The 19,293-nt window shown below is 38.0% G+C and overlaps 1 protein-coding gene across 6 annotated transcripts in view; it reads left to right on the plus strand.

Moving 5' to 3' along the window:
* Nucleotides 1-19,293, plus strand: part of KLHL32 (kelch like family member 32) — a 181,833-nt gene that overhangs the window by 147,686 nt on the left and 14,854 nt on the right. For 5 of the 6 annotated variants that reach the window (XM_074333320.1, XM_074333319.1, XM_074333321.1 and 2 more), the window contains one exon: nucleotides 13,862-14,588. In XM_074333320.1, coding sequence (XP_074189421.1) covers nucleotides 13,862-14,588 — 727 coding nt within the window. Of the gene's footprint in view, nucleotides 1-13,861; nucleotides 14,589-19,293 lie in introns of those variants that run through there. The other variant, XM_074333324.1, reaches the window with a different exon arrangement.

Below are 19,293 nucleotides of genomic sequence, written 5' to 3' on the forward strand. Positions count from 1 at the left end.
CTATATATATATATATATATATATATATATATATATATATATATACACACACAGATATATATATCACACACACACACACACACACACACACAAGAATCTGTTCTCACCAGATTCTTCACCACACTAGACCACACATGATTATTTTTGTTTAGCTGTTTGGACAGCATGGATAAAGTAGCCCTCAGGGATGCTTAGTAACATTATTGATTAGTTATGCTGTGTTTTGTTTAAGTAATGGGGAGTAAAAAGCTAATTAGGAGAGAAATGTGTCAGTCAAACTGATCAATAGCTTTTTTGCTTTTTTGGTGTTTTTGGTATTTAGAAAGTAGTGTGAGGTTTACTTTTAATATTAATGTGCGTTATCTGTGACATTGAGTGATTTTATTTTATAGATTCACCATGCTTTCAAATTAATGGGATTCAAGCAAGGACTGTTTACTCTTAAAGGGAGTATAACTCATTATTTCAAATTATTTTTGGTGTAAGCCTGGCTGGATTCCTACCTTCCCTCAATCTGTTGTACTCTTTATATCTAAGTATGGAAAACCAGTGTCCAAAATAAAGGACTTTCCTTACGTCATCCTAAACCCTTCACCGCATGCCTACCTCAGGAGTCTCCCCTTGACTCAGTGCACTGAGGCTGTATCCCCTTAGCAGTGATGTCCCCCCTCAAAAGGTCCCGCAGTGTATCTCACACTTCATCTCTTGGCCTGTACTGGCATTTGTTCTGCTCCCAGGGCTGGGCCTGGTCATTGGATCCAGTTTCTCTTTCCTCTTCCATCCTTCCATCTCCCCCCTTAAAGGTCCCCTTGCTCTTCAAACACGTTGTTCCTCCTAACCTTGTAAGGATGTCCCAGCTCTGTGACGTCTCCTGATCGCAGTCTCACAACTCCTGTTTTTCTCTCATTCAGCAAACACTTACGGGTTTCCTCCTGGGTACCAGGCATTGGGGCTGAAACACAGTCCTTCTTTCAGTGTAGCCTTTGGAATGGCTACTGCTCATGCCTTCATCCACTGAAGTCCCCTCTTCCCTCATGAGTCTTCTGAGATTGTCAACCACTGGTTCAGCTGTACTGGGCCCGTCTTTCCACATACCCATCTTCCCTGCATGACTGTTATAGACGTGCTCTCTAAGCCACGTCCCCCAGCCAAACACTGTATGATAATTGTGCTGAAGAGTATATATTCTTTGACAAAAATATTGTGTCATTATGCTCAAAGGTGTTGCAAGGTGTGAATAGAAGATTCATTGTTCCCCAGTTATTTATACTGTGAAGAAATGAAGTTAGAGAATCCACTGTGAAATATTCTATTTAAACATCAGTAGCCAGCATGAAATTCACGTAACGAAGATGGTTTTCATCGCATTTCAGTGTATTCTCTGCCACTCACTGGCCCGGGATCCCCAGGCCCAACCCACCAGCTCCATCCCTTGATAATAGAGTCTGGGCCCTGGCTGTGTTTCATCATGTCCTTCAGTTAGCGCGTTCCCCACTCCAATCACTAGATTCTGTAGCTATAAATTAACGTTTAAAGTGACTTGTGAGGATTCTTTTTATTTGGAGACTGACAACATTAAGCCCTTCAATGCAATTTAGTTACTTCCTGGACATCCAAATTCATCGTAGTACTATGTATTTGAGCAATCTGACTTTCTCTGTATCAGTGGCCTGGGGCAGCTGCTTGAGCCTGTGAGGTCCTGTTGGTCACTAAAGGTTTAATTTCAGGGAGGTATGTGTGCAGTGAATCTACTGTTGGTTCATTATTATTTGAATCCGTCTGTAAAGAAATATTCAAAGGCTTGATGCTCTCAGGGTGCTCCAGGGCATGTTTACAAATTAAACAGCTATTTTAAAAACCATAACATTTATAAATGTACCAGCAATATTTAAAACACCCATGGGGGAAACGGTAACATAAAACGATGGTTTTTACGTGTGTCTGAAAATTTGCCTACAGTAAATTGAAACTTCCAAATTCGCAGGATTTTTCTTTCTCTAATTTCATATTCCATGAGTATGTTTTACAGAGATACATTAAGACACTCGAGGTCAAGAGTAAGTCTTGAGCTTTATGGTACGAGTAGAGCTTGGAAGTGAATGGCAAATAATAGTGTGTATATGTGTACTGATTATAATCTTCTTTCTCACCAGGTAAGTTCCTGGTACATAGTGGCCACTCAGTAAAAGACTGAGGAATGGATGAATGAAAAAACTAAGTGAGAAGACTCACGTTTATATCATTTTCCCCAGAGCAGCAAAACAAGATGAAAAGTAATCAACTCAATTATTATTTTAGTTTTCTCAAGCCAGATAGCTTAGTTCGTATATATTTTTCCTTGCTACTAAATTAACTGAGCTCAGGAGACTCATGGACATAAATTCAAGTATTTTTAATCAAGACTCAAGCCAAGTAAAGAAAGTGAATATATGCTGAGTGTTAAGCAGAGACAACTAGGTTTATGTCTCTATCTCGTATTTTATTCATTCATTCCTTTATTCATGCTTTTCTGAAATGGGATTTAAGAAAGCCATACACCTGAACTTACTAGGTTAGAATTACTGAATTCATTTGTGTGAAAATAGGCTCATTGTAAGGGCTAGTTTACAATCTGCAACAGATATCTGCCATACTTTTATTATTACTCTGTTATCATTTTATAACAGGTGAAGTATTTAATACTGTGGAGGACGATGCTTATCAACTACATGAATCTCAAAATCTAAGTCAATAGTGCACAATATTGTGTTACATAAGAACAGTCTGGATGTGCTGGCTTTATCATGAGTTCAGAAGGGTACCTGAAGGGAGGGTTAGCTCTGCTTCTTGGTGGTACATTGCCATCACGTTAATTCTGTGTATTCGTAGTTTACCAAGCACTTTCACATGTTGTCTCATTCAGTCTTCTACAGACCCGGTGATGTAACTAATATCATCCTTGTTTTACAGATAATGAAACAGCCTCATAGTCTGTGCTGTTTTTTATAAATGTTGAAGTCCATTAAGTCGTAGGAAAAGGTCTTTCGACATCAAGTCCCACCTCCTTTCATTGTGTCATGTTCGCCTCCATAGGCATATACCAATCAGTGGTAGAAAAAAGCATCAAGGTTTCCCTGGTCATTTCAGCTGACTTCACCCTGATGATGCATCCTCCTTGTATGCTCTAGCTGGTAAATAACGTGAAATGGTTGGTGTAAGCCATTCAGGGTCACTCTAGTCCGTGCTGCGAGTGGGATACAGCAGGGTTTTCATCTATTGACCAAGTATGTTTTCTCTCATTTTCCAGTGTTCTTCTAACAGTATAAGCTTAATATCTCACTGACCACATCTTAAGTCCCTTTTACATCCAGAAGGATATCATATATAAATATGCAGACACTAGCATTTTACTTAGAAGTCTCATGTCTTCAGTCCAGCATCAATGATTAGATGGATGAGTATTATTTTTTGTCCCAGGAATCATTGTCAGACCATTGGACAGCAAGTATGGAAGTTATTTCCAGTTGTTCCTGTATTCTGCTAAGTATGAGAAGGCTAAGAATGGGTTTCATTTTCCTTGAAACATCACTGGCATTTGTAATGTTAGTTGTCTTTATTGTCCCGTCAGATATTCTTCCCATCTAAAAAGGCTTTGTATATGCTAGATGTGGGGATGGTATATTTAAAGATAGTCCTGAGCTAAAAATTTGTGTCAATAATTTGCAACATATTTGCATTTATATATAAAATCTTGTCATACAAATTTGAAATGTGTGTTCTTTGATGGGGATTACTTTATTTAATAAGAGTTGGAATCTGCTGAGTGAGGTAGTATGATCTGAATAAAGTTGTTCCCAGGGAGAAAAGGGCTACGATGTAACCTGACCCTATACATGTGGGCCTGAGTGCACATGCACCTTTACGTGCACACACGTGTGCCTGTATTTCTGGTGAGTACAAAAACATCACTTTGATTTTCTAGTAAGAGATTTATGAAAACTGTGCTATGGAAACCTGCAGCGTGGATACTAGACACAGTGATTAGTTTGGGTTGCCTCTCCCATCTATAGGAATTTTGGAGGATTCGACTTTAAAAAATTACTTTTTGGTGGATGCATAGATGACATGTATCCTGTAGGCAGAAGAGACTTGCTCATCAACTCACTCGTTTTACAGAGAAGCCCAGTGACTGGTCTGATGTCGGCTTTGTATTCATGCTGCTCTGTGCATTGACTTTTCAAAGATCAGCTTAACTTGGTGGCCAATTCTCACAAGTAGAAAGGACATACATCACAGTATACTAACCTCATCTCTTTCCCTGTCTTTATTTTCTCTTCATCGTAATATACAATGTGCCTTTTGAAAAGTCCTTTTGTGTTACAAGACTGAACCCAAGAACAGCTCGGGTCACTTTTTATTCTTTCCCCTTTTTCAGGAACGTCTATGTGGCAGGTCTCAGGGTAGTTCTCACTGTGTCCTCCAGTCCTAGGTGTTTGTCCCCATCTGTGGGGAAGAGATACCCTTGGTCTCAAGGGCTTGTGCTTTTGATGCGCTGCAGTGTGCATTTCTAAAAATATGTATAACGATGATTGTCACGAACAATTTCCTCTGTTCTTTCAGTTTTGCATTTAAAAATAATTTCAAACCTAAAGAAAAGTTGCAAGAATGAGAATAGTACAAAGAATAACCATGTAATTTGCTGATTTCTTAAATTACCTCATTGGCTTTATCATATCTTCTCTGTCTCTCTCTAAATATCTATCTATAGATAGATGATGGATGGATGGATGGATGGATGGATGGATGGATGGACAGACAGACAGATAGCACTCAAGTGAGCACTGTTAGAATTTTTAATATTCCTCCATGGTAACATGTTCATTGTTCTAGTAGAGGAAAATGCTCTGATCCTGAATCCCTAGTTTCTGGTGCTTTTGGATTTTATAGGAATGTCTTTTTGAACAGAAAATTTACATTGGGTTTCAGAGAAGAGAATATGCATACAAAATTTGGTGCATTTATTTATTAATATGAATTTTCCTCTCAATGACAGTCATTAGTCTGGTTTAATATGTCACCATTTGAACCTGCCAGGACTCACTTTAAAGAGATGAGCTTCTGTGTAATTTAATGTGGCAATTCTTAGCCCCTGCTCCGTGGCACCTGGGAAATTTTCCACTTTCAACATCTAAAGAAACTGTATGTAATAGTAAAATGGTATCTTGCTGAAGTTCTATGTTTGTGTTTATTAGAATTTAAGGCATTATAAATAATACATAAAATAGTATACTTTAATGTAATATATAATAAATAGTCAATGCAACTTTCCTTGGAGGACAGGGATGGGAAGGTGGAGCGTGTGCCTGATACTCTGTTTAGAAAGGAAAAAGTCTGTCTGTGCCTTGTCACTCGTCCTGTTAAAACCCGCTTCTGTGGCTTCCCACTGCTTGTTGCCCAAGAGCTCTTTCATATGCTCCGCTCTTTGGTAGAGGTTCAGGAATGTCAGTCAGTTGTGGGTTTGCTCCTGTGTCCTTCCTTTGTCCCTTTTCTGAATTGCTGGAAGTGTGGGATTTATGCTGCCTTTTGGGCACTGAGGGGAGACTGGTGCCCTGCTTATCTCAGTGGCATGACAGGACTGGCAAAGATATAGACACGTGTGCCTTCACAGCATGGGCTCCTGCAAGCTGGAGGGCTCAGTGTGCCCCTACAGCAAAGCTGTCTGCAACCAAGTTTTAAGTAGGAGAATAATGATAGCTACCCCTGGCTGTGGGCAGATATACCAGTCCTTGCTTATTACTCAGCTCTAGCCGATGAATTCTGTGATTAGAATATCCTTTACCATGAAAAAGAAACTTATGAACCAAGACAAAGAAATAGTTATTGCTTTTATTTTATTTAATTTGTGTGTGTGTTCTATTTTTTGTGGGTTTTTTGTTTTGTTTTTTCTTTTCTGAAACAAGAAACATCTGTTTTCTCACAATTCTTACAACTAGAAATGTGAGATCAAGGTGTCAGCAGGGTTTGTTCTTCTGAGGCCTCTCTCCAAATTGTGGATGGCAGTCATTTTTTCTGTGTCCTCACATGGTCTTCCTTTTGTATATATCTGTGTCTTAGTGTCCTCTCTTTTTTTGTTTTATTGTGATAAAAACACATAAACTTACCCTTAACAGTTTTTGAGTATACATACAGTATTTTTAATTATATGCACATTATTATATAACAGATCTTTCTGAAACTTTTTATCTTGACTGGAAACTCTGTACCCTTTGATCACCTCTGCTTCCCCCTCCCCATCGGCCTCTGGCAGCCACCAGTCTAGTTACTGTTTCTTTTAGTTTGATTACTTTAGATACTCATATAAGTAGAGTGATGCACAGTTCTGTGACTGGCTTATTTCACTTAGCATAAGGTCCTCAGTTTCATCCATGGGATAGCATAGAGCAGGATTTCCTTCTTTGTAAGGCTGGTTAATATTCCATTTTATGTACACCCCACCTCTTCTTTATCCATTCATCCACTGATGGGCACTTAGGTCGCGTCCACATCTTGGCAATTGTGAATAATGCTGCAATGAATATAGATGCACAGATACCTCTTTGAGATCCTGTTTTCTTTTTTAATGCATATTTTTATTTGAATTATAGTTGACATACATTATTATGTTAATTTCAGGTGTACAGCATAATGATTCGATATTTTTACACATTATGAAGTGGTTACTACGATAAGCCTAGTTACCATCTGTCGCCATACTACTTCCATATTATTGACTGTGTTCCCCGTGCTGTACATCAAGATTCTGTTTTTAATTCTTTTGAATATATACCCAGAAGCAGGAGTGGTGGATCATATGGTGGTTATATTTTTAACTTTTTGAGGAACTTTTCCCATAGCAGCTACATCATTTTGCAGCCCTACCAACAGTATACAAGTCTGCATTCCCGATTTTTCACATCCTCACCAACACTTCTTTTCTATTTTGTTTTGTGTTTTAAATATAATGGCCATCCATACAGATGTGAGGTGATATTTCGTTGTGTTTTTGATATGTATTTCCTTGATGATTAGTGGTGATGAGCACTTTTTCATAAGCTTGTTGGCCATTTGCATATCTTCTTTGGAGAAATGTCTATTCAAGTCCTGTTTTTCTTTTTTATTAAATTTATTGAGGTGACATTGGTTAGTAAATTTATGTAGGTTTCAAGCGCAGAGTTCTGTAACATATCATCTATATATCACATTGTGTGTTCACCAACCAGAGTCAATTCTCCTTCCGTCACCATGTATCTGAAAACATTTATTTGTAAAGACATATGTACCCCTGTGTTCACTGTAGCATGACTCCTGGTGACCAAAACATGGAAACAACCAAAGTGTCCTTCTAGATGATTGGATAAAGAAGATGTGGTACATATACACAATGGAATATTATTCGGTCACAAGAAAAGATGAAATATTGCCATTTGCGACAACATGAATAGATATTGAGATTATCATGTTAAATGAAATAAGTCAGACAGAAAAAATCAAGAACCATATGACTTCACTCATATGTGGGATATAAAACTGAAAGCAACAAATAAACAAGACAAACAAACAGAAACTCATAGACACAGACAACAGTTTAGTGGTTCCAGAGGGTGTGGAGGAAGGGGAGTGGTAGAGGACAGTAATAGTTATTGCTTTTAGACAATGTTTATGGGCTTTATCTTTTGTTAGTATTGGTTAAAAAGATTTGATGACTCACCCGATGAGAGCTGCTTTTATAAAATGCATTTATATATGTGTGTGTGTATATGTGTGTATACATTTATGTGTGTATACATATATGTGTGTGTATGTGTGTGTGTATATGTGTGTATATGTATATATGTGTGTGTATGTGTATATATGTTTGTGTATATATGTGTGTGTGTATATATTACGTGTATGTATATATGTATATGTGTGTGTATAAGTGCGTGTGTGTATATGTGTGTGTATGTATGTGTGTATATGTGTATGAGTATATATGTGTGTGTGTGTGTGTGTGTGTGTGTGTGTGTGTATACCTTGTTGACCCTTGGACATCACAGGGCTTAGGGTTGCTGACCTCCATGCAGTCAAAATCCATGTATAACCTTTGACTCCCTAAAAGCATAAAACTACAGAGGGATACAGTCTTCCCTCTGTATCCATGGGGATTGGTTCCAGGAACCCCAGGGGATACCAAAATCCACAGTCGCTCAAGTCCCTTACATAAAATGACGTAGAACAATGCATACAGTTGGCCCTCCACATCCATGGATTCCCAACTGTGGATCAAAAGTACTGTTTTCAATCTGAAGTTGATTGAATCTGTGGATACAAAACCTGGGAATTTGAAGGGTCAACTGTATATTTATTGAAAAATATCTATATATAAGTAGACTGCACAGTTCGAACTCATGTTCAAGGGTCAACTATATTTGCAAGATATAAAGGTACTTTTACTGAAGTGTATTGATGTGTATTCTTGGATTTGGGATGACCTCATAATTTATATATTTTCCAGGAAATCTGTAAGTGTAAGATTCTTATTTTTGTCATTGCTTTGGGTTCAAGTTGGGTGGTAGTACACATACATATGGACATATCTAAGCAGAGTTAGACTTCAGAACAGCCACATTTTTCTAAGCTTCAGGAATTTTAGATTTCAAAACAGCAGCTTCTATCAGGGTATATTCAAACATGAACAGTAAAAGAATTTGGATCACAACTTGAAGACTTGTAATGTTAGGAATGTAACATTTATTCATATAATTGATGTATATCTGAAATACCTGTACATATGAGTAAGTTACATAGTTTACTTGAATTAGAGAAAAAATTGTAGAATTTAAGATTATAAACTCATATGTAGGATTATATATTTTTATATTTTACTCTATAAAATAGCGATCAGTCAGCATACACTGAGAAAACTAAAAGGAAGGGGTTATCTTTTCCATATATTTTTGAGCTGGGCTTTGTTAACAAGGAATAACCTAGAATTATAATACATGTTCCCATAAAAAGTGAAATGATAATTCAAGACTCAAAGGGTGCCCGTTCCTCTAAATACTTATCCTTTGATATCATTAAACTTACTTTTTATGTAGAAGTAATCTATAAATGAGCCTCACTAAAAAATGTTGTCAACCTATCTTGATGCAAAGCATACTTTTTAAAACACATTTAATTTTTCTAATTTAGAGAATACAGAAATTATGTTTGGGTTTGAGTGCATCTGCCTGGATTCTATCTAAAAATAATTACTGATGGAAAAATAATGATGACATCAGACAATAGAAAAGCACTTTGTATAATTTCAAAACTGGGGTTCTGGTTCCAGCTTTTCTACTAATTAACTGCAGGACTTGGAGTAAGTCAGATAACTTGTCTGTGATAGATAAAAATATACAGAGATTGATATTGTTTGTTCAAGAAAAATATGAGATATAGCCTGAGAATAGTTGTAAAGAATTTTCCATTTAGGCAACAAATACTTATAGCTTTTTATGTGCCGGGCACTATTCTTATCTAGGATCTGAGGATGAGATGAGTTGATGTTGGAATAACCTATGGGCAAATGCTTCTTTTAGGAAGAAACAATTCTCCATTAGGGAAAGATGAACTAGATCGCGTCTCTCAGGGTGCTTGGGAAATTTCCTGTAGTCTTTGGGGATGACAGTCCCGTGTTTCAGATGGTTTAGGAAACATCTTGCTAATGGCCATGTTTCCTAAGGACTTTGTTGTGTCCTCCCAAGCTGAATCCTTGATTACCACTCTTTCTGGCTTTGCCACAAAAAAGTAGGCAATAAGACTTTTGGTATGTGCTCCATTTTCCTCCCAATTAAAATGTGCTAGAGTTTAGGGTGATGAGATGTCAGTATGCCAGAATGAGTAAGATAGAATAGGATTTCAGCCTTCCCTGAGTTATACTTTCTCTGTGTAGTGTCATTAAAAGCCACCAGTTCCCATAATAACCATTTTCAAACATAAGCATCAAAATACACTACCGTGTTTCCCCGAAATTAAGACCTAACCGGATAATCAGCTCTAATGTGCCTTTTGGAGCAAAAAATTAACATAAGACCCGGTCTTATGTTATATAAGACCGGGTCTTATATTATAGTAAAATAAGACCCAGTGTTATATTATATTATATTGTATTATATTATATTATATTATATTATATTATATTATATTATATTATACATGGTCTTATATTATAGTAAAGTGAGACTGGGTCTTATATTAATTTTTGCTTGAAAGGATGCATTAGAGCTGATTGTCCAGCTAGGTCTTATTTTCAGGGAAACAGGATACAAAGCTAACTGTGGTCCTTGGGTTCTATGATGGCCCAGTGATGAATCAGCCTTCTGCTTACTGTAGTCTCTAAACCCCTTAAATGGGCTCCAGGATTCCCTCCACCACCTTGCCCTTAATTCCACATGGGAGTGAACAGTGAGTGCTGTGGTGGGGTTCATGGTGGAGAAGTGATTTTGAGGCAGCGCATTTAGAAAAACAAATTTTTGTCAGTTCTTTCATTATTTCGATAAATAAGAATTATCCATGGTTTCTTAGTTTTTCTCTTTTATACTTTGATGAAAGAAAAAATAGTATAATAACACTTCTATATTTATTTATTTATTTATTTATTCATTAATACAAAAGCAAAGCCACACAGAGTGTTTATATGACTTCATGCTAGGAGAATCAGCTATTGATTCATAGACCTTAAAGAACCAAAATCTTAAACTATGCTGCCTTACCCATAGTGAGATCTTACCTGTATCTTACTGTACGGGAAATATGCTGTCTTGCCCATAATACTAAGTTACAAGTGTCCTATATCTTTATTAAAGCATCCTCCTAGACTTCATTTTATTTAAACCTTCTTAAATTTGAAATAACATACTTAATTTACTCTAATAAGGCAGTAGCTTACTGTTTCATGAATAGGAAACTGCCTAAAACCTTCCTACTCAAAGTGTGGTCCTTGGACCAGCGGCACACACACCACCTGAGAGATGGTTAGAAATGCAGGCTCCCGCTCCTCCTCCCCTCACCTATTGAATCAGAATCTGCATTTTGACCAGAAACCCCAGGCAGTCTGTGCACACGTTAGGTTTCAGAAGTACTGGATTTAAATCTCATTATATGTAGTGAGATTGGCTTGAAGATGGTGGCAGAATAGCTCATTGTAAATTGTATTTACCTTTGATCCGGAGAAGAGATAAACCCAAGTATGCATGACTTGTGTAGTCTAAAAATATTTATAGATGTAAAGTGTGAAAATTATATGCAATCCGTGAGAAGTTAGAACTCTTGGCAACAAATAAGATAAAAGGAATCCCTGAAAATACAAACTAAATGTATGTGCACAAAATATTCTATAATGCAAAGTATTTGGGGAATTTCAACACGGAAAGAGTCTTGTTACATGTGTATGTGTACATGTGACATAGGGGTGACAATAGAGAGAAATCCAGAATTTAATCAATGCTAGATCACCGTGGTCACTTTTCCACTGCCAGTTTGATTTGTTAGAGATTTCTCAAAGGCAGAGAGCCTACGTTGTGGCTTGTGTACTTCTCATGCAGTAAGTGACACTGCCAGAAAGATAAAGATAAACCAGAGAGTGTTAAGAGATGGGCCAGAAGATTGATTATGGTATAGGAAGAGCTGATTTATGAGGAAAGAGAAAAATAATTAAATGGGCAGCACTATGCTATAAAAAGAGGCTGTGGAGACATGGATATTTATCTAATGTTTCTCCAGTGCTGTGTCCTGGAGTATCCGTATAAAAGATGCACAAACATTAGGATGTAAAAAAAAATTGTTACAAAGCAAAGCAATATCAGCTGGAATTACTCTGTTAAATTAGGAGCGAAATCAAAGATGAAGTTTCAGAAGATTTTACCTGGTGCATGAGCAATGGCCTTGAGCGGGATGACTTTATCCCCGACAACCTTTGAAAGCTCAGTGGACAAAGAGTGGAAAATCATTTATGAAGTCGTTGAATTATCTTCCCAGGAAAATAATTGGAACCCCATGCCTTGAAACTCCTAAAATTAGGGGGGAGAAAAATCAGGATGTTGCCTGTGGGAACTTTGTCCACTTCAGTAGAGACGTCGTAATTGATGAGTGACATTCTTCTCCTGCAATATCTTTGATTATTGCTGATATCACCATACACAGATTTTAAAAATCAGGTTGGTATTTTATTTAAATTAAAAACGCCAGTTGCTAAAACTGAGCGTCACCCATCTGCCCTCCATGATGTCTGCCTCCTAGGCATCGGTGGACTACCTGGCACACAGTGACATTCTTTTGTTATTTTTCTAAACTGTGTCACTCGTTAAAAGATGCAATTCAGTGCACATTGGAGGTGAACTCACTTCCTACGTTCTCATCGTTAGGAAAGCTAAAAAGATAAGCTGAAAATATGCATTGCCTTTTGGAGCCAGTTGTCAGATGGATACAGAAATTCTGAAAGTCTGAAATCACCTAGTGCTTCAGAGAGTTCAGTGATCTTTTTCACCAGGATGGAAACCAAGCTCATGTTTGCCACAGAGTAGTGGTCTGAGAGCACGACATCTCCTTCTTCTTCCCTCTAGACTTTTGGCCCAGTGATATGCATCAGCTGAAAAAGGAAGCCTAGAACCCCAATTCCATTGCTCAGAAAGCAAGTAAAGCACAACAAAATTATTCAGTATTCTCATTCAGTACTTTTTCATGCTAATTCCTTCAGATCTACATTTGTGTCGTCTAGGAGATCACGTTGTATGTCGGTGCTGCTAATAATAATTCATATTAAATATGTGGACTGGAGATATTAGATATACTTCTCTATGCTGGTGTGTGGGCAGGTTTGCCCAACTTAAATATTAAGTCACATTGATTAAATTACTTCAGGTGCTCCGTAGCATGTGTTGGTTTTTTGTTGATGGTATTCTCTGAACTATTATTCAGTTTTGTTATTTATGACTTAATGCACCTGCTTTAGCTTTTAGAAATTCTCTTTGTTAGTAGTTAAAAGTTCCTTTTCTTGAAAGAGATCTAGACCTCAACAAAAAGGTTAGGATTATTCTGCTATTGTGTTCATAATACAAAGATAATCTCTATGTCTTGTTTCTCTGAAAATGTCTCTAACAAATTTCCAGTATCTTACATGGGCAAGCAAACTACTGTCTTGAAGATGAAAACTAATTAAGAAAAAAAATTAAATTGATAGGTTGAAATCTTTCTTTTTCTTCTCTTGCTTCCTCACTGATATACCTACCAAAGGGGGAGGGGAAAAAGTCCTTTTTCTTTCTAAATCATTCTACTACTGTCATATTGATTTTCTCTCAAGTACACCCTGTGGTCTCAGATGATATCATATTTTCTTACATTACTTGTATTGATACAGCATCTTGACTCATGGGTTGACATATATTGTGTGAGCTGTGATGACACCACTCATCACTGACATTTCCTGGGTGGGGGGTGTACCAAACCTCTTACACATGAAACACAAGGGAACAGGCTGGTTCACAACAGTATTTTTATTCTTTGAAAAGTGATTATTGTTCATTCAAAGACCCCGTCACTGTTGCTTAACATTGTTCCTAACTCCTACAATAATGTTTTGAGTTATTTTGTAATCATCTTCCTCTTTTATTTTTTCTTTTTTTTTTTTTTTTTGTTGATGCAGAAAAAATAAAAAATTTCTCAACTGGGTATCAAAATATTCCAGTGTTACATGATTTGTAAGAAAAAGAAAATGTGTTATTCAGTGTCTGAAAGAATACACGGTGACCTGCCTGTGTGCCGTGGCTTTGACTCTCTTTTTTGCCTTTGCATTCTCCTCTCATCTCACCTCCCTCTGTTTCAGCTAGCAGTGAGGTGGTTGGAACACAACTGCCATTACCAGTACATGGACGAGCTCCTGCAGTATATCCGCTTTGGCCTGATGGATGTGGATACTCTCCATACAGTTGCCCTCTCCCACCCCCTCGTCCAGGCAAGTGAGACTGCAACCGCTCTTGTCAACGAGGCCCTGGAATACCACCAGAGCATCTATGCTCAGCCCGTGTGGCAGACTCGCAGGACTAAACCAAGGTTCCAGTCAGACACTCTGTATATCATCGGTGGGAAAAAGCGTGAGGTCTGTAAAGTGAAGGAACTTCGGTATTTCAATCCTGTTGATCAAGAGAATGCTCTCATAGCTGCCATTGCCAACTGGAGTGAGCTGGCCCCCATGCCCGTGGGAAGGAGCCACCATTGTGTGGCAGTCATGGGGGACTTCCTGTTTGTAGCAGGAGGGGAAGTTGAGCATGCCAGTGGCCGGACGTGTGCCGTGAGGACTGCCTGTCGCTATGACCCCCGCAGTAATTCCTGGGCAGAAATAGCACCCATGAAAAATTGCCGGGAGCATTTCGTGCTGGGTGCCATGGATGAATACCTCTATGCCGTTGGGGGCAGAAATGAACTGCGCCAGGTTCTGCCGACCGTTGAGCGATATTGCCCCAAGAAGAACAAATGGACTTTTGTGCAGTCCTTTGACCGATCCCTTTCGTGTCATGCTGGATATGTGGCGGATGGTCTTCTTTGGATATCAGGTAGAACATGCCTCACGTGTTGGATTTATCAAAAAAAAAAACACACTTTCATTGTGGCACGAATTTAAAAGTCAAACTTTGGTAGTGTGGCCATGTGTATTTGAATGAATGAGCCAAGGATGCCATTTTAGCATTCACTTAATTTTGCACCTACTCTATACAGAGCAATGTAATCAGAAGTAATTGACCTTTCTGTGACTTCCTGAGTGATCAGAGGAGTAAAAATTCAAGCTAGAAATTAATGGCCCATCACACCTCTTTTTCCACCTAAGCTTTTGTTGTTTAGATCGTCAGCTTTTGATATTCGTGCCTTGTATTGCATACCGTGTAGTTTATCCAGATCCTTTGCTTTTACATTCACCCCAAGCTGCCTGACTAGGAGCCTTTTATCAAAGACAGGGCAGGAGAAATAAAAGCCCAGTAAACCCATTTTGATGAGTATAGCAGTGGGTATGTATCCAGGTAAGAGCATTACTATGCATTGAGGGAAGGGATTTAAGTTATTGGCTGAAATAATGTTTTGTATTATATGTGTAGTTACTCATGGTGTCCTAAGCCTTCATTCCTATTTACTCTCCTATTCTTCCCGATTATTAGGGGGGCTACTATTATTTCAGTTTCCTTTTTTCTTTTTCTTTCTTTCTTTCTTTCTTTCTTTCTTTCTTTCTTTCTTTCTTTCTTATTTATTTATTTATTTATTTATTTATTTATTTATTTATTTTTGATGTCTTTTGATTATGGACAAAGTAGAAATATAATGAACTCCAGGTACCCATAACCCTAGCTTCAGCACTTACTCACTCTTGCCAGTCGTGTTTCATCCACATCCACATACTCCAAATTCCTCCCAGCTGCCTTTTCACTTGTATAGGAGTCTGTGAGGCAAGACCACATTACTAACCTGTGTTTCCAGTTCTGCCATTGAAAAGGCCTAAAATGTTCCCTTTTGAAAGGTATGCCTGTTGGGGAAGAAAGTTGCATCTTCTCTTAGAGGCGACTCATTTTGTAACCCAAATGGAACTTGTTAAATGAAGTTCTATGTCAGAGATAAAGAAAATCAAATAAATACAGGAAGTCCTCACTTAACCTCATTGATAAGTTCTGCAACTTTTAACTGAAACAATGTATAATGAAACCACTGTTACCACAGGCTAATTGATATAAACAAGAGTTAAGTTCCTAGGACATCTCATCAATGCTATAACGAAACGATGTTGAACCAAACGAAGTTTCCGAGGACTTGCTGTACTAAAAGTAACTTTGAGATGTTTGTACCTAGAAGAAACAATCATTTTTAAATACACCTGTGAAGGCTTCTCGGTATCCCTCAATAATCTTCTCTAGTTGTTTAACATCTGCTCTGAAAAATTCTCCCTTGCATTTAAACTAAATTCGGTTGGACACTGCCCATTTTTTCCTTCTGCTGTCCTCAGTAGCCAGGGAGACAGCCACAGTCTCACTTTTTCTGGATTATGCCTCAATTATTGGCAATTTCACTGAAAAAAAAAATAGCTCATGTCAGGGTTTCAATGCTTGGTAATTATGAATGAAGCTAAAATTAGGACTAAAGAAGAGGGTAACGAGGTGGACCCAACAATTACTGGCCTTGTATGCCAAAAAAACATCAGTTGTGAGTGTATATGTTAATATAGAGAGATATATTTAAATAAAAACCTATCTGGTGACTTTTTCCCTTTTCTTTAAGTACATATATCAATAGTTAAAAAAAAAAAAAAAAATCCACCAGGACTGTATCCCATTAGTGTTGCTGAAGAAACTTCATAATTGTCTATAAATAAGTCTTTGCTAATAGAAGGAACATTGTACTTGACTTGGATAACAAACAATGATAGATTTATGAACTCAATGTAATTTATATTTCCTTCCAGTGTACATTCCTTCCATTGACTTACTTAGTTTTCGTATGTTGTTAATATACTGCCTTCCTAAACAACCTTTTCTAAATTTTGTATGATTTTCTCATAAACATTTTCATAAATGTTTCCCTTTTTTAGCTATAAAACTAGCTTTTTAAAAAATACTGGAGTTTCCCTTTCCTAGTTTTAAAGCTATGACTACCTAATACCATCTTTAGTCAGGCCTTAAGAAAGCACAGAAGCTTATCAGACTGGCTACATCCATCAATCTGGTATGAAACTGACTTCTCTTTCAGTATGGATCTGTATATTTCCCTTTCCATTTTATTAAATGAGATCTTATTGCTTATTAGAGATCTTATTGCTATATCACTTCGTTTTTCCCCACTGTGAAAGGAAATACATTTTCTTTGTTCTTTTTTTTTTTTTTTTTTTTGCACTAATGTATGCTGCCTGTGTTAACCATACTTAATGAAAACAATCACAATTTTCTCAGGTTTGTTTCTCCCTACTGTGTACTTGAGATGAAAAACTCACTTCCCTGTGTACAGTGCAATACCTTTAATTGGAAAGAAGAGGAAATCACCAGTGACATTTCTAATACCTTCAGTCGTCTGCCTCTTTCCTCACGCCCAGCTTATAATAAATCAATTGCGAATCTAACCATAGATAGGGAGGGGTGACTAGATTTGCTAATGGATCCCTTGGAAAAAAAAAAGACAGGTATATTTCACCCTCACTATCACTGATTTCGACGTGTTACCCTGATTTATTGGAGCAGATGAAAATGTTTGAGGCTATTCTTTATCCTTTACCAAATAATCAAGTATTTCCAATTGAATTGATGGGGGGATTGGGTCATTGCCATTCTTCTGGTATTTTGCAAGCTTTGCCTGAGGTGGAGGCAGTAAGAATTATAGAATGTGGATTTTAAGGCCTTATTTTTGTTCCATAGAACACAAAATTAATGCTTCTTTAGAGACTCATAATTTCCAGCATTCTCACTCCCTCCACATATCCCCTTCCCTTTCTCTGTTCATTTCAGAGTCAGGACACCTTGAAACCTGCCCATGGTTTTTAAAGTAGCACAAGCAGAGATGAATTCAGAAAATCGGGTTATATGGATATGCCCATTAGCATTTAATTTAAGATGTTAGAGACAGTCAGATTTAACAGGCTGCTGTAGCATTTGACATGGTGACCCAATTCACAAATGCTCCACATCGTTTCTACTTTACATTCACAATACTGAAGTAAAATAAGCATTAAATATCCTCCAGTTGTGTTTTAAAATGTATGCTCTCCTTTGTATGATATTGTTTGTGAAGTACTAAAAAGCTCCTTTTTTTGTGAGTACAGATTAATTCTGAGCTCTTTTTACAGAACAACTTACCTTTTCATTTTTGTCAAATGGCAGCAAGATAATGAGACGCTAACCACAAAGTCGATGCTTTAAAACTATGAAAATAAGATAAATGCTACGGCATTTAGTCAAAAGCAGTATTTGTGCTTTCTTGATGCCTTTGGTGAATGCTACATTCTTATTAAGTCTAGTGATGGTTCGTAGATAAAGAAGATTAATTTAGCAAACATACTTCCTGCCCTCTAGGAGATGACAATCAAAGAGTTTTGCAGATATTTCATTAATGAAAGAACATGTGTTAAAGCTTCTTTAACTCCCTAGAAGATATGTTTAGTTTCATCTTGATTAAATTTAAATGAAGCTTGCATTGCCCCATTTTAAGTAACTTTAATTTATTCAAACCTACTAAAGGGACTTTGGCTTTTCTAGTATTCATTAAAATTAGAACAATGTAAATTTTCATTACCATTTTTAAGATGCCTTGGCTTTAGATTTACACTATCTGTGCAAATATTGTACTTGCATCTAAAAAATTATGCAGAAAACATTGGGAATGAACAGGGGGCTTGGCAGAGGCTGCATGGCGGCACTGAGGGCACAGACTGCCATCACACACACGGAAAACTCGCTCCACTTCTTACCAACCAGGAGACGCTGAGTGGGGCTCATCACCTCATTGAGTCTTGTTCCAGGCTAGTGCCAGAGTGACAACGTAGAGTGAGACATAGGTCTTGTGATGGGGCTCTTGGAATAACAGAGGAAACAGACTTTCAAAGAGATAATTATGGGATCGCGTATACGACGTGTGATGATAGCAGACTTTCCACAGTAAGAAGAAGTAGTGCAAAGCAGGGGGCATGAGAGGTTTCACACAAGTTTGTAGCACCTTCAGCCTAACTTGGCCTCAGGTCCATTGGCTACCTCCTCCTCACCCATTAACCCTCCCGGTGCTCATGCTTGGGCTTCATGGTGCAGTCATCCCAACAATTCTCTTGCGCTCTGGCAAGCACACACTGCTGGACAAACCCAGTGGTCCACTTTGTGCCTGTGCCTATGCAGCTGAGCCCTGTGACAGGATGGCTGGCATGGGCACACACTCAGTTCCCAGGACCTCTCTACACCCTACACTAGCGTCTCATCCACTCTCCTTCACTGGCTAGCACTTCCTCACTTTCCTCCAAACCCCTGTCCTCAGACTCAGAGAGAGGACCTTGCCTTCTGTTTCTCAGAGCAAATGTAAGTGACAAGGTTATCACAGCAAATCTAGTGAGATACAGTGAGGTGATGGAGAGAGTGAGGAGACAGATGGGCAAGAGATGGTCTGGAAAGGGGCCGAGGGCAGAAGGTTGGGAAACACAGGTGAGGAGGGTACAGAGGAGGGGAAGTAAGGAAGGAGCCTGAGAGTGTGGGATGGGCAAGGTCAGAGGAGGAGGCGTGTTACAGAAACAAAGCCACAGCAGAAGGG

Source organism: Rhinolophus sinicus, linkage group LG05 (genome assembly GCF_036562045.2).
Source record: "Rhinolophus sinicus isolate RSC01 linkage group LG05, ASM3656204v1, whole genome shotgun sequence".
NCBI classification, from domain to species: domain Eukaryota; kingdom Metazoa; phylum Chordata; class Mammalia; order Chiroptera; family Rhinolophidae; genus Rhinolophus; species Rhinolophus sinicus.